This window comes from Ursus americanus, chromosome 3 (genome assembly GCF_024610735.1).
Source record: "Ursus americanus isolate L20-20 chromosome 3, mUrsAme1.1.p, whole genome shotgun sequence".
Lineage (NCBI taxonomy): Eukaryota > Metazoa > Chordata > Mammalia > Carnivora > Ursidae > Ursus > Ursus americanus.
Genome location: NC_142129.1, coordinates 7,433,342 through 7,460,911, shown reverse-complemented (window position 1 = coordinate 7,460,911; position 27,570 = coordinate 7,433,342). Strand labels below are relative to the sequence as shown.

Here is a 27,570-nt window from a genome sequence, read left to right as displayed (position 1 = left end):
AAGTACTATTTAGTTGGAAATTAGACCTAACTGTTTCCACACAGGACCTGCAGACATGAGTCGTGTGCCTCCATTTACAAATCCAAGTGTAGGATTTCACTAGAACTCTTGTAGGTTCTTGTTTTGGCTTTTTAAAGTAGAAGGTTCCGAAACCTCTTTGTTCAGTAAATTCCTCCATAAACTTTTCTCTGGGATCTTGTAGGCATTAAGGATGTCATTTCTTGATAGTTTTTTTCCTTCATTTCTTCTCATAATTACATTCCTTAAGCTAGAAGAGAGAAGATTCTTCCATAGAATGAACAGGCTAAAGCCTCCTAGACGCTTGGCTCTGGCCCCCGAGGGCCACAGGCTGCGCCTGTTGGGGACTTTGATCCGAGGACTGCCCTCCCGTGGAAGGTCACAGGGCTGTTTGCCCTGGATAGGCCCTGAAATGTGTAGTATTCCTCAGGAACCCCACCACCCCCGGAGGCACAGGGAATGTCCCTGCTAAGGCAGCTATAATTCAGGTGATAATTACGTAGGGAGTACCTCGAATTCCTAAAAGATGGGTGAGTTGTCTTTGGTTTTGTCCCTGTTGCGCACTTCAATTTTGATAGTGCTTGGGAGAGCTAATGAAGAAAAGCTTCGGGGACACGGTTGGCTCTTAGTCTGAATCAGAAAACTTCATCTCTGATTTGTTTTGTGTTTAACGTTATTTTTGACAATACTGTTTGTTGTTGTTTTTTTTTATAATGCTATCTTTAATACATCTTTTAAAATCTTCATTTCTCTGTTAACTTTGGAAGATTTCTTTTTATGGGTTGCTGCTTCCCTTTTGACCCATGTATGAATTACTAATGGGGTGAATGTAAACCTCGCCCTTCAGGTTGATAAAATAATTAATTTTGCACTTTCCAGAGGGAAGGTACGTGGCTTAGTAGTGTGCGTTGTGGAAGAGGTCTCCAGGTTTCAGTGTGAGCTTGAGCGTGAAGTCCCGCCTCTGGGACCCGCGGGGTTGGCATCGTGGAGCTGCTGTTACCCTGGCCTGGTTGAGCGTGGCCCCAACAGTCTGTCTGGGTTCAAACCCCAGCTCCAGCTGTGTGACCTTGCTGCTAACTTGCTTTTCCTGTCTGTGTCACGGGTTTTTTTTTTTTTTAAGAGAAAAATGACGGTGACCACCTCATAGGGTTTTTGTGAACAAGTAATACATGTAAAGTGCTTATTAAATCTGGTGCGTAAGTGCTAAGTGCTCAGCAGTGATGACAGTTTTCCTTTTAAAAACTCATTTAAAAATTATCCTTACATTTTGATGGCTTTTCTTATTTCCAGACTAAATGTTCCTTTCTAAAGGGCCTGACTCACGCGCACACGCACGTGTGATTCAGGAAGGGCCAGCTTTTCGATAATGTAAGGTTTTTCGAAGTAGTTCTATCAAGACTCAGTTTAGCCACATGAGCGGCAGAGCCAAGTAAATGACTTCTTTCCTTGAAATGAGTTAAGGGGTGAGTCTGTTACTTCATCAGACGTGGGTTGGAGTAGTAACTGCGTGAAGCAGAATTTGCTTTTTTATGTGACCTGTTGTGGGTGATCTCTGTGCTGGGAGGTGGCCGGGGGGGGTGGTCCATGGTGTAGATGAATCCAGTTTGATGATTTTGGGAATGATGGGGTGTTACTTCTAATATCCATCTTTTCCAAAGCAAAGTAAGGTCCTGGATGGAGAAATAATCACGCTATAATTCTCAAGTACTTTTGTTTCCTCTTTTTTGATACTTGGTGAATCTTGAATCTGACATTTACTTTTTCGTGGCCAGTTAAAGCAAAAGTTTAGTTTCTTTTTATTTTTTTTAAAGATTTTATTTATTTATTTGACAGAGAGGAAACACAAGCAGGGGGAGTGGGAGAGGGAGAAGGAGGCTTCCCACCGAGCAGGGAGCCCAGTGTGGGGGTCGATCCCAGGATTCTGGGATCATGACCTGAGCCGAAGGCAGACGCTTAACGACTGAGCCACTCAGGCGCCCCAAAAAGTTTAGTTTCTAAGTAAAATTGTTTCTTTATACGTGGAACCTTCATCTGTCAGCAGTAAACAGCACAAATAAACTGTATTTACCAGCAGTTATATTTTACTGGAAATTAAACTTTTCAATAATCCGTTTATTACTTAAATGTAAGCCAGTGATTCCCTTGAATTTAAAAATTGAAACAGCATTTTTCCCCATGAAGTCATCTATATAGCTTAATAAACTTGTATGGCATCTGCCTTAACTTTCAAAAGTTAGACATTTTTTTAAAATACATTATTGATCGTAAAATAACACATTATTATAATTATTTCCGTAAAAACCATTTTTATATTGAACTAATGAAACTGGTTTTCTAAGTTGTGAAGAAAAATGGTTTTGGGGGAAAGCAAATACTTTTTCTCTTTTCTGCAAGAGTTTTTCCTGAATTTCCATCTTACTCTTTTATTTCAGTTGACTCAGAGTTTGTAGTTTGCTAAGTGATTCATATGAGTTCTTACACCACCATCCCAGCCGGGGCTATACCTGCTGCCTTTACTCACCAGTGATGGGAAAGCCCAGGAAACTTGAAGAAGCTCAAGAAAGAGCATGCGTACCTGGTGCTTATTAGCCTGGCGCACAGGCAGTGCTTAAATACTTATTGTAGGAGAGCGTAGCTACAGCTGGTTGAAACATAAATAGTTTTGAGTAGGTACTTTTGTCATGAATATGGCAAATGGAAAAGATGTATTGTAACCCAGACCATGATGGTTTTCCAGAGCCCACTCCTGCTGGAGGAGAAGCAGCAGAGGAAAGAGACTGTTTGCCTTAATTAAAAAAAAAAAAATTATGGGGGCGCCTGGGTGGCACAACAGTTAGGCGTCTGCCTTCGGCTCCGGGCGTGATCCTGGCGTTATGGGATCGAGCCCCACATCAGGCTCCTCCGCTGTGAGCCTGCTTCTTCCTCTCCCACTCCCCCTGCTTGTGTTCCCTCTCTCGCTGGCTGTCTATCTCTGTCGAATAAATTTAAAAAAAAATTATTATTATACATAATTTTAAAGTGGGATTTAATTACTTTGAGAACAAAATTTCTTTAAAGTTTGAAAATTTTTGCCCAGTTGAATTGGATCACAGTATGAAAATCATTTACAGTGAGCATGTTAAATGTCATAGAAGGCCCTGTGTAAATGATTCTTTGAGGACTAAAAAGTTTTCTTATCTGGTCCTATGATTCTGTTTATACCAAACAGAAGAGGTGCAGTTTCCACAAATAGAGAAATGATTTTACTTAGAAGCTGGACTTCTGCTTTAACTGGCCACGAAAGGTATTAATTAGAAAATTAGGTCTACTACTGATTAGTTTGGCCTAGACCGAAATTACTACAGGTTTCAAACTTGTAATGTGATTCAAAGTAATATTTTGTATTCGTGCCTTCAAAACCTACCTGAGCATTTTCCTAAGGGTTTTTTTTTTTTTTCTAGTTAAAAGCAAATTTTTAAAATTAAAGGCCGTTCTGGAATAACTAACCCAAGGTCTCTCCCTCTCTTTACCTCAGCAAGAACTGGCAGTTCTTGTCAAGCGTCACTGAAAGAGAGCCCTTAACACACGGGCTATTTTTAGACGTGCCACTGCTTGTACCTGCCCCAACCGCCAGCCCGTGAGCGCTCAGGAAGGCAGTTGGGCTCAGGGCTCCCCAGAGTACAGAGAGCGTCAGACCGCATGGGCCAAGGCAGACCAGTGTGGGTGCATCTTACCCCCCACCAGGCAGGATTCCAGTGCATCTGGAAGAATTCTCCCCAGCCTTTTATAGGTCCTCACGATTGAGGACATGGAGCTCAGCTAATGTGCCGAGTCATGCATAACGGATGCGGGAGAAGCCAACGTTGCATTGGGCACCAGTAGGACTTTGGGAACCTTGTACACAAAAATTATTCAAGGATGGGATTTAAAACTGGTTTAGAGCCGAACAAAGAACCAGATAAATCATCTTAAACAGGTGAGTGTGTTTATAGGCATGGCTTGTGGACTGGGAAGAGTGGGGCAGCATGGTAAGTTAGCACACTGACAGGGCAGTAAAAGTCTTTGAAGTCAAAAATTTGAAAGACCCTGTGTGCTTACCTAGATGGGCCAGAGCATTCCAAGTGTGTTCAGTCGTTGGCACAGTAACTAGAGAAAGAATCTGTATTAAAATATAGGAGGAGGACGGGCCCTGTACACTTCGCTCATAAGCGGAGTGTCTTGAAAGTAGAGCCCACACCTTTAAGTGTTCTCTGTACAGGACTGAAGCCCACAGTGGCCCTGTGCTGGGTCCTCGGATCATTTATCTGCCAGAGCAGCTAGCTGCATGATGCTGGCCAGTATCGCGACTCAAAGGGCCGGCAGACATTGCAGATGAACTTGAAATCCTTGTTTTCATTCATTCAACAACATTTATGGCACTCCTGTGATGGGGTCGATGGCAGGAATCCCGAATTAAAATGCCTCAGCTTTGTCTTCTCATCCAGCCTCCGTGACCTCATCTGCCTAGTCACTGTATTGCAGGTTCTAAGCTCACATTCTCCGCCCTCTGTTCCTTGCACAGGGCCAGGGGTAGGTAGTGGCTGTGTGGGTTGTACCGCCTCGACCTCATCCTTTGCCCGTGACATTCATAACCTAAAACGGTGTGATTTCCTGCTGAGCCTGGTCATGGCCTCGGCGGCCTCTAGAACCAGTAAGGGCGCCTGCCTGCCAGCCCTGCCCTGACTTGTCTTCCCTGATGTGTGGGTACAGTGAGGGCGAGCCCCCTTCCCTGCCCCGCCATGTTCATCTGGGCCCCATGACTTCGTTCTCCCCGGGTCTTCCTGCTCTCCTTTCCCTTCCTGTTCATCCCTCCTGAGGCCTGGCACTTCTGTCTTTCAGAAATACTACTGAATGCTGTTGACAGTTTTACTGCACATTCTTCATCCTTTTTTTAAACAAAGTGAAATAAGACCTCTTCTCTATGGGGACGCCTAGGGGGCTCAGTTGGTTAAGTGTCTGCCTTCGGCTTGGGTCATGATCCCTGGGTCCTGGGATCGAGTCCCGCATCGGGCTCCCTGCTGAGTGGGGAGTTCGCTTCTCCTTCTGCCTTCTCTGCCTCCTGCTCCCCCTGCTTGTGTTCTCTCTCTGACAAATAAATAAATAAAATCTTTAAAAAAAAAAAAAACCTCTTCTCTATGATAGTATATTAAATCTACAATATTATGTTAAATCAGAATCCTCTTCTGATTTACTCACATTCTCATGAACTTTCTTTCCTGCCAGATCACTTCCTTACTTACACTCAGGATCTCCTCTCTGCCTGTAACACGCTCCTCCCTGTTTTCTGCTTGCTTTGTCCTGCTTTGAAGGCCAGCTCAGATCCTCCTTTCTAAAAAGAACTGTCCACTCTCTCTTCAAGCCCTAAGTGACTGTCCCCCCATCCTGTACCTCTGTGCTCTCCAGTGCCCCTCTCTAGCTGTGGGTCACCTCTGTGTTCCCTGTCACTGCCGTTGACTGTAATCCCTGGAGCGTGTGGCTGGCACCTCGTTACAGTTTGTACTCTTCGTGGTTTTAGTGCTGGAGTCTTGTGTACCAAGTATCCCATGATAAGGATGCCATAATAATGATGGTAAAGGGGAAGAGTCAGCAGCCGCGTGGCCAGAAGCCCCTTTCCAGTTTTATCCCCCGTTTCTCTGTATCCTCATCGTATCCATCATCTGCTCACCTTTCCATGACTATGCCTTGTTGTTGTACCTTCCTACTTCTCTCTTAGACATACGTCCCTTTCTTTTCCTATGTGGTAAACACCTATTTATCTTTCAAAACCCAGCTCAAATGCCATTTCTTCCACAAGCCTTTCCCCATCACCTCCTTCAAGTAGTAGCATGTTGGACTATTTATATGACATTCACACTATTTTATATTTTAAATATCTGTGAAAATGTCTTTTATAGGAATGGCTTTATCCATCTTCATATCTTCAGAATTTAGCCCACTGCCTTGTGCAGAATAGGGTGTCAGCCTACTTAACGTTTTAACTGTACTCCTCCCTGTTGCCAGCAGGATTCAAGGCTGCTTACACAACGCATAAAAGACAACAGCATATAAGAGAGAGAGAGTAGCAGAATAAGGAGAAGAAACACAAACGAAGCCAAGTGTTGAGATAGATAGTGCTCAGATTGCATGTAGTGGAGTCTAGTAACCTGGTTAGAGATGGTCACAAACGTGCCTCCAGTTCTTTGCCATCAGTATGGAGAGCTTACCAGTAAAGGCAGTCAGGACTGTGAAGTACAGTCAGCTCCTGGACTCCCAGGGATCATAAAGAATAAGCCTGTAACTCAGAAGAATAACTTTATTGGCATGCGGAACTGAGAATACTCTCCCCAGTGGCCCATCCTAAAGAAAACACCAGTAACCTGGACAGTCATCAACACTACACATACTAGTAAATGTGATACCAAGCCCTTGGATGGCTTTATAATTTCCCTTGATGGTAGCTTATAGCAAAATACCAAAATAAAGTTCAGGAAGAGTCAATACAGATGTGTGAGTACTTGCTAATGAATGCTTGATGATGCAGTGGGTTCCATGTTGAATTTTTAATTAGCATATGATTTCGCAGCAGTCTGGGTGCTGTTGTACTTCCCTGCAAAGGGGGCTTCGCATAAATCAGATTAGAAGAGAATATTTCATCACTGTCTGCCTTTAGGGCAGAAATGGTGACAGATAAGCACAGAGTCCTCTTTGAAACCATATCTTGATTTAGTAACGTCAGTCTAACTGGGACCGAAGTGTAATCGGCAAGAGTGGGCTTGTAGGTCCCTTGATGTCCAGCAGGGCTGTGGGTCTAACAGTGGGGGTGTCGGGCTGCGGAGATGGATTGGGGAGTGAACTCATGAAGGTTTATTTGCAGCGTAGAGAGAGATTGTCTACTTGAAACAATAGGAGGCGTTTTCAGGAGCTGCCCGGGGCTCTGGCTCCAGGAATGACGGTGCTTATAAAAGGAAGTGCTTGAAATGGAGAATTACATAGGCAGAAATGAAATCAGAAGGCTCGGGCAGCATATTTTTCAGCGTAAGACTAAGGAAGGGGTAACGAATCTAGGACCCTACCAGAATTAGGAAAAAGCCGTGTTTTCGGATTGAGAAGTTGGGTTAGATATAATTACAGGAACCCAGTTGTTTATATGAACTTGCACCAGGATGAACAGAGGAACACGGTGCAGGTGCTCCTGGCAGGTGTGGGTTTCCTTCACACGGCCAAGATCCCCTTTATCTTGAGGACTAAAATGTTTCAATGACTTGGTCCTGACTTGACCATTGTGCGGATGCTGGTAATAGAAGAAAATTACACACACAGCGATAAAATTGGCCAAGGAACCTTACATTTGGAGTCCAGCCTGCTTTGTTTGGTCAGAAGGGTGGGAATACACATCCCTAAAATCTTAGGTAGGAGGAGGGCAGAGTGAGAGAATCCTGGGCTGTCCCTTAAAGGCGAGTGATGGATTATGGGGGCTGCTTTTACTATTCTTTCTTATTTTGATGATGAGGTTTGAATTTTTTCCATAATAAAACATTTTTTAAAAAGCTCTGATGTAGTAGATGTGGGGGGGGGGTCAAGGAGCTATTTTAGGACAGAAGGAGGCAGTTTCATACAGTGAGTCAAACTGACAAATTTAATTACACAAAGAACTGATACATGCTGATAATGGAAAGTGGTTCAGAAAGCCTACAGCTGAATTCGTGAACCTATTTTCTGTCTTGCCATAGGCTGAAAAGAATTGCCATTTTCTTTAAAAGAGAAATTACACAGGTGTTCATTTTCAGTTTAGGATAAGCAGGCTGTGAGAAGGCTCACTCTTCAATTTTTCTATCTGGGATACACCCGTCTTTCTCCCAGCTGTGGGCTTGGCTGTCATCTTGCACAGGCAGCCCAGTTACGGAAGCCTCTCGCTATCCGATCTGAGTTTGTATCCCACATCCAACTACATTTTGGTTTCGTCTTTGCTGTGTATTTTTAAGTCCTGACGCCCCTGGTTGGCTTCAGATGGATTCGAGCCCACCTGTGAACTCTCACCACCTACCCCCGCCCCCACCACTAGGTGCGCTGCTTCTGTTTCTGAACTAATGTAATAATTACTTTCTGCAACATCATTCTTTCTCTTAGAGGAGTCAGTTTTTCCAGTCAAGTCCAACTTAGTTCCGCTTTCAAAATCGAGTATTGTCACCTGTCTTTACTCTGTGCCTGACTCGAGTCACCTTGGAGCCTCGGTACTGACCAGTAGTACGGAGGGCCCGCAGGCAGGGACTCCAGCCTCCCCTCCGAGCTAAGGCAAGGGCAGGCGTGAGTCAGAGCAGGGGCTGGGGTCAGTGATGGAAGCCCACCGGGGTACATAACTGCGACCAGGAATTTGTAGAAGTTTATCAAACCCAAAGGTGATGATTAAAGATTGGCTATTTATGGTCTGAGACTCAGAGCCAAGTTTACAAGGTAAATCCATACGATCGAAGCAGAAGCAGAAGCAGAAGCAGAAGCAGCCCGCGGCCAGAGGTTGTAGTGATGAGAATACACAGCACTGGCTACATTGGTGGGGTTTCTGTCTCGGCATTTTCCTCTTGAAACCACACTCAGAGAAACTGGCGATTTCTGCTTTATCAGAGGAGGTGAGATGATGGAATAGAAAAAACCCAGTAAGAAAAGGCGAGACTGTCACATCACTGGATGGTGTGTGAGGCCTCTCTGTGCTGTTGTCTCCAGTGTTCTTGGGGTTTTGTTTGGCTTGGGTTTTGCCCGTTATTTAATACAAAAATTAATTTTACTTCCCGAGTGCGTGCAGCACCTCCGAAGCCTGCGGGGGGGGGGGGCAGGCTGGCGGTACACCTTGCCACCGGCACCTGTCAGAGCGGCTGATCTAGGTGCCCACAGACCGTCCCCTGCTTTTCTCTGTAGTTGGTGGTTTGTGATTGTTCCTTTCCTGAAACTTCTGCTTCTCTCTGTTGCGTGTGGAGAGAAGGCTGTTCCAGGGACCACGTGCTCGTGCTGATGGGGAAGAATTACTCTGCCCCCACATAACTGCATGGTGTGTTGTTATTACTCGAGACTTCGCTGCTCCTTCTTCTCAAAGAAAAATGACCTCAAGGTAAGGTTGTGGCCAGTGGCCAGCAGGGCCCCCCGCGTGTCCTTTGGGTGCTGTGTGGCAGCGACAGGCCATCTTCACAAGGCTCTCAGAGCTCCTGTGACGGAGCCGCTGCCGTCGTCCCGGCTGGATGCGAGGCGTGGGGGCCACGTGTGCTCGAAGGTGGCTCTAGGCGAGGGCTCGTTTCCGAGGACGGTCACACCCACTGCCGGCCTGGAGAACCCCCGCGTACATGCGTGAAATGGTGAGCATGGCCCCTCGAGCCGGTCACACCCCGTGTCCATCTTTGGGCAGCGCTACAGGACCAAGGTGACCCTGAGAAGTCCTGTCTCATGTACGCCAGCTCCCATGAGGCAGTGCACAGACCTCTGCATGTGCCACGTGTGCTGAACAGTTTTGAAGAAGATAGGATGAGATAAGATGGAAGTTCTGTGAGGCTCCTAAGTACTCTTTTTCCTTTTTGTGAAATTGGTCCTTAAAATTATTTTAAAATTTTTAGTGGAAATGTATGGAATAAAAGGCAGTATTTCAGTCCTGATTATCAGTGTTTCTGATTTAGCCATCTAAGAAACGGTGAAAGCCACGACACCGTGTGCTTATAAGCAAGCTAGACGCGGCCCTGGCAGACTGCTCGGGGCTCGTGCCCGGCAGGAGAGGCTGCCAGTAACGACGACTCACAAGTGCGATTCGCCTTCCAGTGGGGGTTTGGGCGTTGTCTGTAACAGGAGGCCCGCCCCGTCCTGCCAGTTCAGAGAGCTTCCCAGAAGGTCTTTGAGACCAGTAGAAGAGCTGAAGCTAACGAGACAGGGGGTCCTAGACAGAGCGAAGCCCTTCAGTGGGTATAAACACGACCCGTTCTAAGAACCGAGAAGTCTGGTGTGGCTTGAGGGGAAGTGGCACAGACCGAAACTGACGAGTTGACGCCGGCTGGCCAGGCCAGCCGATCCCGAAAGCCACGTTAATGATAGTGCCTTAGTCCTAAGGGCAAGAGGAAACCAGGTGATGGTTGTAAGAAGCATGAAGTTGATGAAATCAGATTTTTATTTTTTAAACCATCTGTACCATGTAGAAATAGATGTAAAGTAAGAAGAGCGTGAGTGCGCAGTGAGGTCTGTTTCGGTGGCCGGACTGAAGACAGCATGGCTTGGTTAGGTTGGGGGTAGGGAGAAGGAGGAATCCGGTTCTTAGACTTTGTGAGGGGCAGGCGTTTGTACTCGGTCATTGTTGATCCTGGATGATGGGTTCATGGAGTGGATGTTACCATTCTTTGTGATTTTGCAGAGATCTGAATCTTTGTACAATAAAACCCTGAAAGAAAGGAAATGGAAAGAGAGGGTTCCGGAAGAGAGGCCGGTTCAGGGAGGAGACCAGGACGGCTCTGACAAACAGTTTGGGAATCCCATGCAACAGCCAAGGGCAAGTTGTGTGAGCTGAGTGGGGAAGTCTGGTCTGGGCCAGAAATAAATGCGACCATCACTGGCATAGGACAGCCAAGTGAAATCATGTAGGAATGGGTGACATCCCGCAGGGACAAGCCCTGACAGGTGTCGTGTTTCTTAGCAGAAAGCCCTCGTGTACTATTGAATAAGCAGATGGTCATGAATCAAAGCAGTTACTACTCTGTTCATTTCCTTAAGCACCAAAAATTGACACGTTTCATGAAAAACATGCATTTGGTTCTAGCCGACCTCACCTTTCTCATTCGTTACCTCTGTTGCTTCTATAACCCTGCGATCGGTGCCCTCTGAAACAGCTCTTCTTTTCTGTTACTCCCATGTGCTCCCATCTTTGCCCTTGCCAGGTTCCTAAGCGGCTTCTCTCTCAGGCCCTCAGATTCTCACTTCGAGTTTCCGAGGTTTGACGCTTCATACACTTCCCTTCATGGGGTCCTTTCAGACCCTCCGTTCTCACCAGCCAGACTGCTGGCTGGGTCTCCTCCTGTAGTAGAAAGAATCTTGGAATCAGAGTCCGAAGACTTCTGTGCCCTTGGGGAAAATCTGTCTGATGGTCTTTCCACAGGGAGTTCCTTCCTGGCATTTCTTGGGACATTTATGTTTTTCCAGATCCTGAGTCTGAGAAAAATTATTTAAGAAATCATGAAAATGGAGGAAAGCATAATTCTCCTGCAACCATGATTGTCAACATAGACACATTCCTGGTTCAGCAGAACCCACTGACGGCAAGGGTAGGGGCGCTCACACACAGTGTCTCCAGAGCCACGAGGAGCACATGTGCTGGAAACATGGTGGCATCTGATCAGTCTCCTCGTTCTCGATGCCAGGTTACAAACGTGGGTGCACCCTCTCTGCTGCCGAGGGCGTCCTTCTTACAAATAAAATACATGTTGGTGTGTTTTTGCACATAACACTTCATGTATATCCTTGGAGTGGCGTTCCAAAAATACCGTGTGTTGGAAGCAAAGTCAGTCCTTAAACTGGCATTCTTGACATGCGATTCTTTGTAATGTTGACCTTAACCTTGAATGTGACCTTATTGAAATACTACCCAACGGTGTTTGCTGGCATTTTCCCCATGCTTGGATACTCGTTATAGGTTAGAGTTCTTTGTAAATACTTTTAACAGAAGAAATGCAAAGACAAGAAAATGTGAATGTTGTAAAATAATTTGACATGAAATCAGAAAGCATCTAAAACCCAAATTAGCACAAACAATAATATCAATTTCAGTGGCAAACCCAAAATTAAGTCAAGCAGACACTATTTTCATTGTTAAAAAAAGAAATGAATTTATATGAAATAAGACATATGCCAGTTGGAAGGTGCTTTTGGATGCATCAGTGCAGGGTGGCTCAGGTGGTTAAGCATCTGCCTTCGGCCCAGGTCATGATCCCGGGGTCCTGGGATCGAGCCCCACATCAGGCTCCCTGCTCAGTGGGGAATCTGCTTCTCCCTCTCCCTCTTCCCCTTCCCACTACTCATGCTCTCTCTCTCTCTCTCTCTCTCTCTCTCTCTCTCAAATAAAATCTTTTGAAAAAAAATGCTAAAATATTTTTTTTAAAAATCAGTGCAAAATGGGAGAAATTTTTCTACGTCTGGAATAGTTGTCATGAAACAAAGAACAAGATTATCTGATGGGATGGTGAATACTGTGTGTTTTAACATTTTAAGATAGATAATTTTTAGATATTAAATATATGTGATATTAGCTTCCAATTTATATTTGGCAAACATTTTGTGTTCCCTTTTAACGTTTTCCCTTATTATAATGTCTGTATCAGGTAGAGACCACTTTATATATTGTTGAAATTATAATCTTGCATAATGTAATCATAATAAACTTAGCATTTTTATTACATTTTTTTAACAGAAAACCTCTGAAACTTAGTATAACCCTATCCCAGGAAAACAATTCAATCTCAGTGCTTACTCATTATCTAAAAACGCTATTACAAGATGCAGAATAATTAGAATTTGGGGAATTCTGGTTTCTCATTCCTGAACCCTAAGGATTCATATCTGTCAGGAATTTGCAGACACGGGGAGCTATGTAAACCGCCGGCACTCGGGCCTCCCGCACGTAAAGGGGCCGGCTGCTGGCATCCTTCTGGCAGGTGACATCTGTCCACGCTGCCACCACTGTGCACGGGTCCTGTCCTCCAGACCTTTTCCCTTCTCAGAGCTGTGGAGGAGATGCTGGCTTGGGAGTGAGGCAGCCTGGGGGCAAGCCTGACCGCCGTCACTGAAAGTCTTCGCCAGATCCTAAGTGACTTAGTTTCCCCACCTGTAGAGTGGGAATCCAAATAGCAGCAACCTCACGGTGTGCTTGTGACAGTCCTTGTGTGGGGCTTAGTGAGTCCCCAGCGTTAGCTGCTCTGTTTTTATCACTCAGGCCTGTCTCGTTTGCGCCCCCGCTCTCCGATCCTTCCTGTCTTCCTTGTCCATCGTTGCCAGAGACTCTCCTGTGGCCGATCTTTGCATCTCATTCCCCTGACGTTGTTTCTTTGTCCAGAGCTCCCAGTTGCCCACCCTGCCGAGTCCCCAGTGCTCTGCCTGTCTCCCAGGCCCTGCCCTGTTTCATCCAGTCTTGCACCGCGATCGGGTGTGCAAGCCAGACCCTCTCCGTCTTTTTTTTTTTAAGATTTAGAGAGAGGGAGCACACAATCAAGGGGAGGGGAGAGGCAAAGGGAGAAGCAGACACCCCTGCAGAGTAGAGCCCAATGTAGGGCTCGACCCCAGGACCTGGGGATCATGACCTGAGCTGAAGGCAGATGCTTAACCAACTGAGCCACCCAGATGCCCCAGTCTTTCACTATTCTTACACCACCTGCCCACCTAAGTTCTAGAAAACCAGCTGATTACTGATCTTACTGGCTGATGGGCTTTCCCAGCAAAGTCCAGAATTTGAATTTTTAACAACCAGCAAAAATGAGCTAAGCAAACTATCACTTGGAAAAATTGTGTTTCCTGTGATCTTTTGAATGTTCAAATAATGTGGAGAATCACTGTGTTTTATACAAGGTGGAAAAAAGTATTTAATTTCAAGCGTGGAGAGTCTATTTTCTTTTAATATGTCTAGAAGCAGAATGTCCTGTGTGTTTTGATGATGGCACCAAAACTATTTCTTCATCTTATTTAACATCTTTGAAGAACTTTCTCAACCTCTTGGAATATTTTATAGTGACATATTAATATACCATTTAATCCCCAGTAACCAACTTTTGTTTCTGTTTTTCCCCTGCGGAGGACCCCAAAATGTATGTACAGACAGTGTTGGATGTTCATAAAAAATACAACGCCCTGGTGATGTCGGCATTCAACAACGACGCTGGTTTCGTGGCCGCGCTCGACAAGGTGGGTGTGTGGGCGCGGCGGCCGTCCGGGGCGCACGTGGGCCGCGTTTGCTCTGACTCTGTCTTGTGTGCCCGCAGGCCTGTGGTCGCTTCATTAACAACAACGCGGTTACCAAAATGGCCCAGTCGTCCAGTAAATCCCCCGAGTTGCTGGCTCGATACTGCGACTCCTTGTTGAAGAAAAGGTATTAGTGACTCTGTGTGTATTTTCCTTAGTAAACCTGTTTAAAGTCTTAGCTTATATATGAGGAATTCAGCTTCGTTCCATTTTACATACATGAAGTTGTAATCTTTGTACCTTTGAGAAAATATTTTAAACCTAATACGTCTCTCCTTAAAAGGTGCTTCATGTTACGTATTTGAGGCCCAGTTCGTTGTTTTGTTTTTTTTTAATGTTACCGTTGGCTTTGAGAATTCCGGGCAGCATGACCTCTTTAGCTAAATAAAGTTCCACGGGTTGGAACTTCACTTGATGAGTTTGTTTTCACTGCTGTTTCGTATTCTTCATATATTCTTTTAAAGTTTATTTTTAAGTCATCTCTACACCCGGCGTGGGTTCGCACTCACGACCCAAGGTCGAGCCCCACACTACCCCAACTGAGCCAGCCAGGCGCCCCTCGTACGCCTTCTCGTTTAGCCGTCGTGTTTCTCACCTGCTCTTTCCCTCCTCGGTGTGCGGCGTGGAGCGCTGGAGGCCCCGCGGTCTCCGGCGGCGCTCTCCTCTCCTCTGCATTGTGCTCCTCGGGTTCCAGGTTTTGAGTGTGTTTGGGTTTTCTCAGCTTCTCTCTCTTAACGGCTCCTCTCAGTTCAGAAATGCTCAAGGCTTGTTTCACTTTTCCAGAGATCCGTCAGCAAGCGTGGTCCTCTCCCAGGCCCCCATGTTGTCCTGATTTTGAGATGAATAAACAGCTCTCAAAGGCTCACGTAACCCCATTGCAGAAAAAAAACTAAAAATACCTACATGGGCCAAGAAAAACGCCGCAAACGAGTCTCACCTAGAACAGAGTTGGGGAGATTCTAAGTACAATGTTAGCAGGCTAAACTGATCAGGGAACTAAAGAATAATTTTCCAGAACATAGTGTAGTTTCTTAGGAATATGGGGATGGCCCAGCGGTAGCAAATTTAATGTAATTTACTGTATTAACAGAACTGTATGTGGTCTTCCTGACAGACATGGGAAGACGTTTGATAAGGTCACTGGCTCGCTCTCTGACTTTGCCAGAAAGCCATTTTCTCAAGGCCAGTGAGAATGGAGTATTAGGGGGTTGTTTTCTATTTATTGCAATGCCCGGTCAGTGTGTACTTCAGTGATTCTAGTCAGATCCGTTCACGTATTCCTTCCCGGAATAAAAATGGACTTCACTCTTCTGACCTGATTTCTTTTTTTTTAAGGCTAGGTTCTGTGAAAATTTTCAATATTTTAATTATGTGCTTTAGTAGACCTTCAGTTTGTTTGGCAGAACGCTTTTTATCCTTATCCGTTGCCTTTTCACAAGGGGCCCTCGTCAAGTCTCTTGCTCTGTTATTCCTTAGTTAAGGCCGCTCACGCAGACAGAATGGCGGGCACTTGGGAGCGTTGCTTCAGTGAGCACACGCTGGGCGGGGAATGGAGCTAAGAAGTAAAACTCTTCCAGAGAGAGAAATTGCCCTGCCTACCCGTGTGAAGAATAGGACTAGATTTTCTGAGCCAGCTGTTCTTAAGAAGAAGCACCTTTCCAGAGCTTTCCAGAACTTGTTTGGTGGCTGGTTCATTTTATACGAATTTATGGGGATCTTGTCTGTGAGGGACTCATAAAACCTGAAAAATGTTGTTTACCCTGCAATCCCCTTTCAGTTAATATTTGTTCATAGAAGAGAAAGAATCAGTTGTTACAGACAACCCTCTGTTACGTAGACAGAACCACAGAGGAAGGCAACACTTCAGTGGTCTAAACCCTTTCATTACCTTTAATGATTAGGCCTTTCAAAAACTATATGCCTTTTTGGTTTTTTCAAAGTTAAATTAAAGCCTATTGTAGAAAGCAGTTGCCAAGGTGAAGTTCATTAATTTTGTATTTAAATAGATTATCTGAAAGGAAAGTGTGACTGTTTGGGGCAACTTTAATAAGTATCTCCTGTTGAATTTGATCTTGGAAATCCTAAATGATGATTTCGTAAATGTATTCTTCCGTGATAGTTTCAGCGGAAGGTGGCCACATCGCCGTAGGTAAGAAGAGTTCGCCTGCCTCTTCATGCCTGATCTGAAGAGGACTGATCGTCCAGTTGTGCAAAACCACATTCTGTTACGTTAGTTTGGCTCAGTGGTGCTTGCTGATTAAATGTTTGTCGATTTGTTTGAAAACAGTATGCCTTTTTTTTTTCTTTCTTTCTTTAATTTCAGTTCCAAGAACCCAGAAGAAGCAGAGCTAGAAGACACGCTCAACCAAGTGGTAAGGCGCCTCGCGCTACCCACCCAGGTTCCCCCAGCCGTTTATCTGCAAGTTTTAAGGTTATTTGTTTAGGGCATCTGGAATGTGACAGTTAATAGGATCGTTTATTTTACTTTGAATCTCTGGTTTTACTCCCTAAATGGAGTCATTAATTTCAGCATTTGTACTTTTCTCATTAGCACTAAGTCTGGACCAACTTAATGTGATTTAAGGGGTTGACGAAAATATTTCAAGGCTGGGGGTGGTATTTTTGGCCACTACACACGTTGGCGCACAGGCCAGACAAAACAAAGCACGTGGGTCGGCTGCCGGCGTGTGTTCGGGGCAGCGGGTCGTAAGTGCACTGAGCGCGCTCTCTTGGTGGCTTCGCCAGATGGTGGTCTTCAAGTACATAGAGGATAAAGACGTGTTTCAGAAATTCTATGCGAAGATGCTGGCCAAGAGACTCGTGCATCAGAACAGTGCCAGCGATGACGCCGAAGCAAGCATGATCTCTAAATTAAAGGTAAATGTAATCATGTCCTAGAAAAAATCCAGTTTTTAAGTCACCGTTAGAGATGTTAGTGTTTGCAGGTTGTCAGCGGGCAGCGTCCATAGTCTGTAGATGACGAGTCTGTACGGCACGGTCCCTGCTGCCCCACGACGGGGGCTGTGAGCGGTCAGGCCTCCCTCACTGCCCCACAGGCTATGCCGACGCATCCACACCAAGTTCAGGGGCCCTGCTGTCCCGTCAGGCCAGGCTGTGCTGCGCTCGCCACCGGAGCATCGCTGGCTCCGCACCTTCGGCCTCCGCCACGTCTGCACGCGCCAGAACCGTCCTGCGGGGCTCAGCCCACACTCGCGTCTGGTGGGCTTGGAGGTGGTGGGTGTTTTGTTTTGCCCTGGGGTCAGTTCAGTGTCTGCGGTTGTAAGTGCAGGAGGACGGTGGAGCAGTTAGCTGATGAACCAGCCCCCTCTGGGCCGAGCCTGTGCGGGTCTCCGTGCTTGCTGTTACGTGGCTTAGACATGTTTCACTGTGACCCGAAATTATAGGTACATGGCTGTCTCATTCTGCTCAGACCGCCGTAACAAACACTCCACAGGCTGGGGTTTTAAGCAACAGAAGTGTGTTCTCACGGTGCTGGGGGCTGGGAGTCCAGGTTCGAGGTACTGGCTGATTCACTCTCTGGTGAGGACTCTCTTCCCAGTCTGGTGACGGCCACCTTGCTGTGTCCTCACATGGCGAGAGGAGAGCAGACTCCAGTGTCTTCTTACAAGGGCGCTAATGCCATCAGGATTGCCCTGCCCTCATGACTTCCTCTAAACAGTCATTTCCCCAGGACCCTACCTCCCAGTACCGTCACTTTGGGGGTCAGGCTTCAGCGGAGGAGTTCGGGGGGGGGGGGACACAGTTCATCCCACAGCAATGGATAAGAGGCATAAAATGTGTCCTCTTTGTATTCTGTTAGCTATCCTTGCGCTGAGACGCTCCAGTGAAAGTTACTGTGTGAGTAAAGACTGACAGCTTGCTTACGGCTGTGTAATTTTGGATAGCGTAGTCACTTGAATCCGTACATACTGATACATGAGATGTGGTCCAGTGTCACCAGCTTTAGTTGTCGTTTTCATAGAGCTCTAGGATTTCCACCAGATTCCCTCGTGTACACTTACATTTCTGTAGAAATTAATAAGATGGTTATCTGGGTTCATTTCAGCAAGCATGTGGTTTTGAATATACCTCTAAACTCCAGCGGATGTTTCAAGACATCGGCGTGAGCAAAGATTTGAATGAGCAATTCAAAAAGCACCTGACGAATTCAGAACCGCTGGACTGTGAGTATCCACGTGTGTGTGAGCTGCTTTTACAGGCGGCGTTCTTGGAGAAGGTCATGCCCTTTGTGGCAAATGAGAGAGGTGACAAAATGTTAAGGAAGGGTGCTTGATGCTTTCTCAGAAATTCCGGGACAGACAAGCAGGAAGTGCCTCCCAGATGTGCTGGGGTGGTCCTGCCTCCTGTGTGACGTTAGGAGATGACAGGCACAGAGCGCGTCAGCCTTTCCCAGGGACCCCGCCGGTTGAGAGCTGGGGTTGCTGAGCCCTGCCCTCCTCTGCTTTCTGACGGGGCTGTCCCACCCTGGGCACCTGCCAGCTCGGGGCTCCACAGTTTAATAAATTTCTTTAACCTTAGTTCAGATCCATTCTAGCACCTTTTTTTTTTTTTTTTTTTTTAAATTACGAGAAACTGACTTGGCTGTATAGATGACAGCGTCAGACTAAGCAGAGCTCTCATGGCTCCGGGTTGGTGTGGAGATGAGGATGGGCTGGGCGCCAGGCCGCGCTCCGCTTGTGGTCGTGGGCCGATGATGCTGACATCCTCACATGGTAATGCTGTCTTTTTAAAGGAAAAATGGGAACTTTTCCCCAAAACTAAAGAACTCTTCCATTGTTAAACCTGGCAGGGATGCCAGTGGACTCCTCAGCTGTTTGTGATGATGAAATTACTGTTCTAATTATGGTTTATATATATATTCTATATAGTGTTGGCGGGTGTGTGTTTGCGGTCGTAAGGGCTACACAAAACATCCTGAAGTGAGCTGTTTACATTTGGGGGTTTTGTTTCCTGAGTTGGGGCCTCCAGAGGCGGCCGTGCTGGGTGAGCTCGGGGGCACTGGAGTGGCCCTGAGGCCCCGCAGAAAACCAAAGTGACCGGAGCAGAGCAAGCCGACAGTGTCACAAGTCTGAGCGAGAAGTGAAATGAAAAACTGTCCCTCTCTAGAGGAAAAGAGTTTCTGGCTCTTTCCCCTCTTACTCATTTTAATTGAGCGATACGATATAACTGAAATATGGTCAGTTCTTCATTTTATACTGAAGCAGAGTTTTTCATTCAGTGTATTTCTTTTAATACAAAGCAGTCCACGTTTACTTGAACGGCAGCCTTGTTCGGTTCACGGGACTAACTGTGCTCCTGCGTTTCATTCCCTGCCTCAGTGGATTTCAGTATTCAGGTGCTGAGCTCCGGGTCCTGGCCCTTCCAGCAGTCTTGCACGTTTGCCTTGCCGTCGGAGGTAAGGGTGGCTTTGTCTTGTGTTCTGTTAGTGCTGAGCAGAAAGAGAAGGGCGGCCTTGGCCGTGACCCCCAGGGTGCCTGCGGAAGGCCTTCCTGCGGGCCGGCCGCGCGGCAGTGAGCAGGGGCCGGGGCGGCGGCTCCAGCGAGCACGTCTGTGGGCGCGGAGACGGCAGGGCCTGCTGGGTGCCCGGCTGCACCCCCCCGACGGTAACCGACGTGCCTCACGGTTCGAAACGGTTCTCGATGGGACCCTCGAGTGCCTGAATGAGTCCAACACCTGACACTTGTATTTGACTTTCGTCCTAAGCATTTTGTCCTGTAAACTTGGGGCGGTGTGCGTGTTGAGAAATGCTGACTGTGGGGTGCAGTGAGGCAGCTACCCCACACGACGCGGTCTGTCCTTTTGTCCAGTTGGAGCGCAGTTACCAGCGGTTCACGGCCTTTTACGCTAGTCGTCACAGCGGCAGAAAACTGACTTGGTTGTATCAACTGTCTAAAGGAGAATTGGTAACCAACTGCTTCAAAAATAGATATACTCTGCAGGTAAGATCACCTTTCTGTTTTGGAATATATTTTCTTAAGTCTAAATGAGGATAAGACAAATTGTAGAACTCGGAATCCAGGGATGGGTACCACAGAGTCCAGAGCTAAGCTTCCGGCAAAGTCCTGTGGTCGTCACACAGCCCAGGTTTGAGTCAGATGAGCTGAATCCTGATGCGTTCACACTGAGGGACGGGCGGCTTAGTGATGCCTCAGTTTCCTTCTCCATAAAATGGGGGTGCTAGTGCTTACACTTCGGAAGTGATGTGAAAATTAAGTGAAATCACATGTTTAATAAGCGTTTGGCACAGCTCCCTCCTGACGCGCACTAAATGTGTAGCTTCCAGAAGCCGGAGTTTCGTGTATTTGATTATGATAATAGCCCTTTTCCTTCGGCAGAACAGTTTCATGTTAATAATAACCCTCGGTGCTGGCCGCAGTACCGGGTAGCGAACCGTAAGAACTACGTGTAACCCCTGTTTCAGTTTGACAGAGGAGAAACTGAGGCCCGAGGTCATTTAAGTGACTTTCTCGGGATCCTAGCTTGTGTGTGGCAGAACCAAAATTCCCATGAGTGTGGATGATAAACAGCAGGTATTTACATACACAACACGTAGAAGAAGGTTCGAAATTATTTCGGGGTTCGAAAGGCGGGAAATGATCTTTCAGGAAGACGCGCGTTACGGGGGGGCTGTGACGCTTCGTATTCTTTCACGGACGTCTGCTTGATTCTTTGCGTCTGTTGGAAGTCTGTGTTTCGTAAAGAAGTTCTGCAGACTTAAGCTCTGGATTCTTGGAGGTTTCTCCGCGCATTTAAATTGTGCTTCTCTTTCTTCTATACGTGGGGCCTCAAAGGCGTCCACCTTCCAGATGGCGATCCTGCTTCAGTACAACACGGAGGACGCTTACGCCGTGCAGCAGCTCACCGACAGCACGCAGATCAAAATGGTACCTTCGCGCTTTCTGGCCTCTCGTGTGTGTCAGCTCGCCGCCACCTCCGTCTCGTGAGCACGGGGGCAGCGGGGAGACGACGCGCAGGCCTTCAGCTGGAAACAGCTACTTGCCTTAGGGTTATAAATGATGCACATTTTTTTTAAAAAGCTTCATTTTTAAACTCAGTGTGACCTGTGCCTGCCTGCCCAGGCACGTGTATGTACATGGGCGTGCACACGCACACACGTGAGCACGACATGCTTTCTCTCGTTCGTTTAATCCGTTCTTAACCCTCTTTCCAGCTAGGCTGTTCTGCTAAGCTTAAATGTCACTTAATCACCATGTTATTCTTCCTATCGGTCATATTCTTTATTGAGATCTATTTCATATACATAAAATTCACCATTTGTATGTCGAGAGAGTTCAGTGGGTTTTCACAAAGTCATACGGCCTCCACCGCTGTCCAATTCCAGAACGTTCCCATCATCCCAAAAAGAAACCCATTGGCCTTTAGCAATAACTGGCCTCTGCTTCTCAGCCCCTGACAGCCATTTGCTTACTTTCTGTCTCTGTGCATTTGCCTCTCCGGGCATTTTGTGTTAATGATGTCTTAATATGTGCCTTTTCTGTCTGCCTTTCAGTAGTCATGTTTTCAGGGTTTCTCCATGTGATAGCGTGGAGATCGCTTTTATGTTGTTTTGTGGTTGAAACACGTGGATGGACCGTTCAGACGGATATGTTTATCCATTCAGACATTTGGGTTGTGTCCACATTTTAATTATTAGGAATAGTACTGCTGTGAACATTCGTGTACAAGTCGTCGTATGAACATGTTTTCAGTTTTCTTGGGTACATAGCCAGGTGTGGAATATCCGAGTCGTGATGGCTTTAACTCATTGAGGAACAGCCAAACTGCCCCACGATGGCTGCGTCCTTTCAGGGGCTCGCTGGCCATGTAGGAGGGTCCAGTTTCTCCACATCCTCACCAACATTTGTCATTCCCCCCCCTTTTTTTTTTTAAATTATAGCCATCGTAGTGGATATGAAACAGTCCCTCTTCATAGTTCTGATTTGCATTTCCCTAACTGATGACGTTGAGTGTCTGCTCGGGTTCTTATTGACCATTTGTATGTATTCTTTGGAGAAATGTCTATTCAAATCCTCTGCCCATGCCCATTTTTTATTTGGGTTGTCTTTTTCTTGTTGAGTTGTAAGAATTCTTTATATATTCTGTATAGAGAGCCTCTTTTTCTTTTGTCACTTGTGCTTTTGGTGTCCTAAGGAACCATTGCCTGATTCAGGGCCCAGGATTTCCTTCCCTGTTGATTGGTGCTGCCTTGTTGAAAATCAGTTGGCCATCGGTGGATAGGTTTATTTCTGGATTCTCAATTCTTTTCCAATAATCATACTCTATGTCTGTCTCAATGACAGTACCACATTGTCTTGGTTGCTGTTTTGTAGTAAGTTTTGAAACCAAGACCTCCAGCTTTGTTCTTTTTCAGAATTGTGTTGGCAGTTCTGGGTCCCTTGCATTCCCGTATGAATTTCAGAATTCGCTTGTCCATTGTTAGAGGCTGCGTCGACTGCGGATTGCGGGGGGGGGGGGGTCTCTGTCTCATCAGTTTTCAGGCTTCCAACTCATGACCGTGACCGGCTTTCCACTCACACGGTCGTCTTCCATTTCTCTCGATTGTGTTTCACAGTTTTGTGTCTGCAAGTCTTGCACTTTGGTTAAATTTATTCCTAAGTATTGGGTTTGGTGCTGTTATAAATGAAATTGTTCGTTGTTAGATATGGAAATACGATTAATTATTGCATATTGATCTTGTATCTTGCAACCTGGCTGAACTCATTTTTTAATTTTTTGAAGATTCTCCAGCGGTTTTTTAATACCCTATCCTATCGTCTGCAAGGACAGCTAGTTCTGCTTTTCCTGTTTGGATGCCTTTCATTTTTCCTTGCCTGACTGCTTGGGCTGGGATTTCCGATACAGTGTTGAATAGAGGTGATTGTGAGCGGGCTCCTTGTCCTGTTCCTGATTGTGGGGGGGAAGCTGCAGCTTGCTACTGTTAAGTATGATATTAGCTGTAGGTTTTTCTTAGGTTCCCTTTATTCAAGGAGTTCCCTTCTATTCTTGTTTTTCTTTTAGTATTTTCATCATGAAAGAGTGTTGACTTTTGTTAAAGTGCTTTTTTCCTATTGAGATAAAAATGTGCTTTTTGTCTGTTCACGTGGTAACAGTGAGTGCTTTTCATGTATGCCACCTTACATTCGCGGGATAGACCCACCTGGGCATGGAATATAATAGTTTTTATATGCCGGTGGGCTTGGTTTGCTGGTATTTTCTTGAAGCTTTTTACGTCTACATTCACAGGGCTATTGGTCTGTTGTTTTCTTAGGAAGTTTTTGTCTGATTTTGCTGTCAGGGTAATACTGGTCTCACTGAATGTCAGGAAAATCATTTATTGGTCATGGTTCAAGTTATTCCAATGTACATCTGCAAATTCTAGTAACAAAATGGATCTGCCCCTTTGTATGTAAGAGTCTGTCTCATTCGTCCTCACATCAGGAGGACAGGCTGGGTGGGAGGGCGCTGCCGTTGGCGCCCGTCTCAGCTGGGAGTCGTCTTGCCCGTGGGGCCGGCTGCTCCCTCCCTGCTCCACACTCCTTCCTCCATCAGATTTGGCTCACGAGGGAAACCTCTGTCACCTCCCTCTAGATGCATCGGGCAGTGTCCCAGTCCTGCTTCGGGGGTCTGCCCTCGTCACTAGACCAGAGGCCTCTTGCTTTCGTGGCTTTAGGTGTATGTCCTCGGACCAGAACGGGTTTCCATAAAGGCAGGGGCGGCCGCTCTGTCCTCGGGGTAGGAGGTGGGGGCGGGCAGGCATCCAGGCGACTGGCACTCGGGCAGATGGTACCGTCTGGTGTCGTGGGATCCCGAAGCTGAGGAGAGGCAGGAGGTGACCCACCATCCGTGTTTGCAGGCGGGGAAACGGCCAGAGGCACCCCGTGGTGCTTAGCGGTCACCAGAGGGGCTCAACAGCCGCTTCAGGAGCCGAGTGCTCTCTCCAGTCTTGCCGGAGCCCTGAACGTGGGCTTTCCGGTGATGCGTGTCCAGGACGAGCTGTCAGGCAGCTGAGGGGTGAATAGGTTCCTGTAGGTTGAAGTGAGGAAATCAGCCTGGTTTCTAACATTTAAAAGTGAGTCTTCAGTTTTTATTACTAGGTGGTCAAGGCCAGAAAGGGGTTGGCTTCACTTTGAAGCAGGTGCTGGTGAGAGTGGTGAATTTGGGGGACCTCTTAAGCTCACCTGTCTTTTTCCCCTGGGTGCATTCTTCTGTTGAGGTGACTTGCGTTTCTGAGGAAAACAAACAGAGATTGCGTGTGGTTTTTATTGCAAAGAGAAATGCATTTTTTTCTTTAGCTTATCTTTTTCTCTTTAATTGCAGGACATTTTGGCACAAGTCCTACAGATTTTATTGAAGTCGAAGTTACTGGTATGTTTGTGCATTTTCTATGTTAAGCTAGAACAAAGCCTCTCCCTGAGATCGTGTCATAACAGTTGTCTTTTTACAGGTCCTGGAAGACGAAAATGCCAATGTTGATGAGGTGGAATTGAAGCCAGATACCTTAATAAAATTATATCTCGGTTATAAAAAGTAAGGAAAATCTATGTAGGTGGTCGTAGACCACAGACCCCGACCCCCCCCCCCTCGCACACGTGCCGCGTGGCTGCAGGCGGAGGCTCGGCGCCCCGTGGGGTGGCCGTGGCACCGGCCGGGGTCCTGTCTGGGGATCCTCCGTGTTCCCTCACTCGGCTCGGTCTCAGGTTTTGGTGGTTTCTGCATTTGGCAGGCAGCTCCTTAAAACAGCTCCCGAGAAAGTTTGGACCCCTGTGTCCAATGTCTTGATTCTGTCCACTTGACAAAATTTGGGAGAGCAGAGGAAGGGGCTGAGTCTCCCGTGATGGGGGTGTCCTGTCCCTGGCCGGTGGGAAGCCACCGCCACAGGGCAAGGAGGCCCTCCCAGAGGTGGTGGCCGAACTGGCTCGCGGGGGCGGGGGTGCCGGAGGCCGCGTGCCCTCTGCCCTCGTCTGGGGGAGCGGGGGCTTCTTACAGATTAAAAACAGGAGGAAGCCTTCAGCGCCTGTCTTGGGAAACAGCAGTGATTGGTTTCCTTCATTTCTTGGCAGTAAGAAGTTAAGAGTTAACATCAATGTGCCGATGAAAACTGAACAGAAGCAGGAACAAGAAACCACACACAAAAATATTGAGGAGGACCGCAAACTGCTGATCCAGGTGACTCTGGGCCCGTGTCGCGTGGCGTCCCTCGCAGAGGCGGCGGCCGATTGAAGCCGGGCTGGCACGTGGGGCACGCGGTGGCTGTGGTTTGGGGGCGACAGCTTCTGACGGGGGTGGGGAACGGCTGAGCCAGATACAGGGACAAGTCGGGAGCAGGGGGTCCCAGGGGGGACGGCCGCTGGGCCTCTGAGGACTGAGCGTTCTCGCGTTTGAGGTGCTCGCTACGTGGGCGAAGTGACCAGATCAGAATACAGCGATGTTTCTGCTGGTCGGGTTGAAACATCGGACCTGCCGTGTATTGGTCGGCGTTTCTGAAATCACGGTCCCGTGGGGAGGTCGGCAGCCTCTTGGCTGGTTGTCCTGGGTGTGCGAGGGCGGCCGTAACAGTGGGGTGCCCTGGTTTCCCCCCGGGCGGCGCAGGCGGCCATCGTGCGGATCATGAAGATGCGGAAGGTCCTGAAGCACCAGCAGCTGCTCGGGGAAGTGCTCACCCAGCTGTCCTCCAGGTTCAAACCGCGGGTCCCCGTCATCAAGGTACAGGAACCGCCTCGCGGAAGCACGCGCATTACTATTTTAGAAGAAAAAAGGTGTAACAGAAACTAGGCCGAAGGAACTCGGCTTATTCCCACATACCAGGTTTCTACAGAGGAAAATAGGCTTAATTTTTAAACTTTTTATTGAAATCTGCATCTGTGGAGCCGTGCACAAATCCTAAGTGTTCAGTTGGCTGATTTTCCCAAAGTAAATACACTTGTACAACCAAGACCCAAAGGAAGAGGTTAGAACGTGACCAGCATTCCAGAAGCTCCCCCCTTGCCGCCTGCTAGCCGGTAGCTCTGCTCCCGCACAGTCACCTCTGGCCTGTCTATAGCCCCCCCAGCAGGGCCGCCTCCCTCGGAACTCCGTGTAAGGGGCTTCTAGAGCGTTCCTGCTCTGCGCTGTCCGCCGAGGACGCGCTCCGCGTCCCGTGTGGGGGGCTCGTCTGGGCGGTAGCTTGTCCGTGGCATGTGCGTCTTCGCTGCTGCATGTCCTCCCCCGTGTGCGTGGACCGCAGCTCCGGGCGACCCCGCTTGCCTCGTGTCTAGTGGGCTGTTGAAAACAGAACCCAGCGTCTCTCTGCGACCACGCGGGTCAGCAGCAGCCAGTGCGGAGCCCCCGCGGGCGGTAGCTGAGAGCTGACTCCCCACAGTCGGGAGACCCCTCTACCTCCTGGGATCGCGTGGCCGGGAGCGGGTGGCTTGCGCAGCGCCTGGCCCCGTCGCCGGGGCGCTGGTAGCCCGTGGCCCCGGGCTGGCTCTAGAGGGACGCGGGCACCTCTCAGCAGGGACATTGAGGAAATGGGCGCTTTCCCATTCAGGAAAGCAAGGTCTTGGCTGCCCGGGCAGTAAAGCCGCACGCCGTCGGGGCACAGGGGGTGAAGGTACTCCCTGACTGAGCTCTCGGGTGTGGGGGGACCATCCTTGGTGAGGGTGGCCATCTCTGTTCTGATAATAAATGTGTTTTTCTTCCCCTTTCACTACCTCTCCCTTTTTTAAAATAATGCCCAGAAATGCATTGACATTCTGATCGAGAAAGAATATTTGGAGCGAGTTGATGGTGAAAAGGACACCTACAGTTACTTGGCTTAACCCTTCTAGAAGGGTCTGACTGTGCGACCCGCAGCGAATAGTCCCTGGTGGAGAGAAGAACAGCTCAAGTTCGCAGCAGCCAGCCTGCCACCATTTGGACCTCCCTTTTTAAAACTGAGACCGAGACTCCCACCCGCTGGTCTCAGGTGTACATCAGAACTGCTCAGGATTGAAACATTTCAAGTCTGTAAATACGGACACCGACGCCATTTAACCTAATTTAAGAACAGAGGGGACTCGAGCCTCCCCTGCTGAGGGCTGCATGCTACTGCATTCAAATCCATACATGGGCTACGGGGGGAGCCGCTGTCGTCCTCGGCGTTACGATGTTGGCAGCACTTTGAGAGCAAGTCGAACGGACCCACGTGTAATCTGCTATGAAAAACCATTTGTATAGTGTGTTTCATTTTTTAATGTGTGAAAATAAAGAAAATTAAAGGATTTCTGTACAAGTCGCATTTGGTTTTGTTTTAAGTTTTACTAATGTCTACACGTAAATAAAAGAGACGACGATTGTGCGGATTTATAACCCCGTGTCCTCCTGTCGTCTACGAGGCTGCATTCTTCAGATTGAAAATGTTTTTCAGCTCTTAAAACTCTAAGCCCCTTGGCGTCTGCCGCCCACGCGCGCTCCTTTCTGGGACTTCCCGCTGCAGCTTGAGCGCACCTGCGCGTTGCTTCTCTTGGCCACTTAGGAGGACTCCGTGGGTTCGTCCCGCCCGCGTCGTGGGAAGAACCCCCTCCCGCAGGCCCCGCAGTGGAGGAGGGGGCT

At 47.6% G+C, this 27,570-nt stretch overlaps 1 protein-coding gene and 1 long non-coding RNA gene across 4 annotated transcripts in view; both read left to right on the top strand.

Moving 5' to 3' along the window:
* The window catches only part of CUL1 (cullin 1), a 102,406-nt gene extending 75,150 nt beyond the window's left edge, over window positions 1-27,256 (top strand). For all 3 annotated transcript variants that reach the window (XM_087860732.1, XM_045792400.2, XM_045792399.2), the window contains exons 10-22: window positions 13,816-13,923; window positions 14,001-14,107; window positions 16,304-16,352; window positions 16,726-16,857; window positions 18,047-18,164; window positions 19,320-19,396; window positions 19,809-19,940; window positions 20,793-20,885; window positions 24,319-24,366; window positions 24,446-24,528; window positions 25,062-25,167; window positions 25,591-25,704; window positions 26,718-27,256. In XM_087860732.1, the coding sequence (XP_087716858.1) occupies window positions 13,816-13,923; window positions 14,001-14,107; window positions 16,304-16,352; window positions 16,726-16,857; window positions 18,047-18,164; window positions 19,320-19,396; window positions 19,809-19,940; window positions 20,793-20,885; window positions 24,319-24,366; window positions 24,446-24,528; window positions 25,062-25,167; window positions 25,591-25,704; window positions 26,718-26,798 (1,248 nt within the window). In that variant the 3' untranslated portion in view covers window positions 26,799-27,256. The remainder of the gene's footprint in view (window positions 1-13,815; window positions 13,924-14,000; window positions 14,108-16,303; window positions 16,353-16,725; window positions 16,858-18,046; window positions 18,165-19,319; window positions 19,397-19,808; window positions 19,941-20,792; window positions 20,886-24,318; window positions 24,367-24,445; window positions 24,529-25,061; window positions 25,168-25,590; window positions 25,705-26,717) is intronic.
* Window positions 5-12,081, top strand: LOC148110330 (uncharacterized). The gene is made up of 2 exons (XR_015723781.1): window positions 5-3,973; window positions 8,990-12,081. It is a non-coding gene; the product is annotated as an uncharacterized LOC148110330 (long non-coding RNA).
* Window positions 27,257-27,570: the final 314 nt, after the last annotated feature.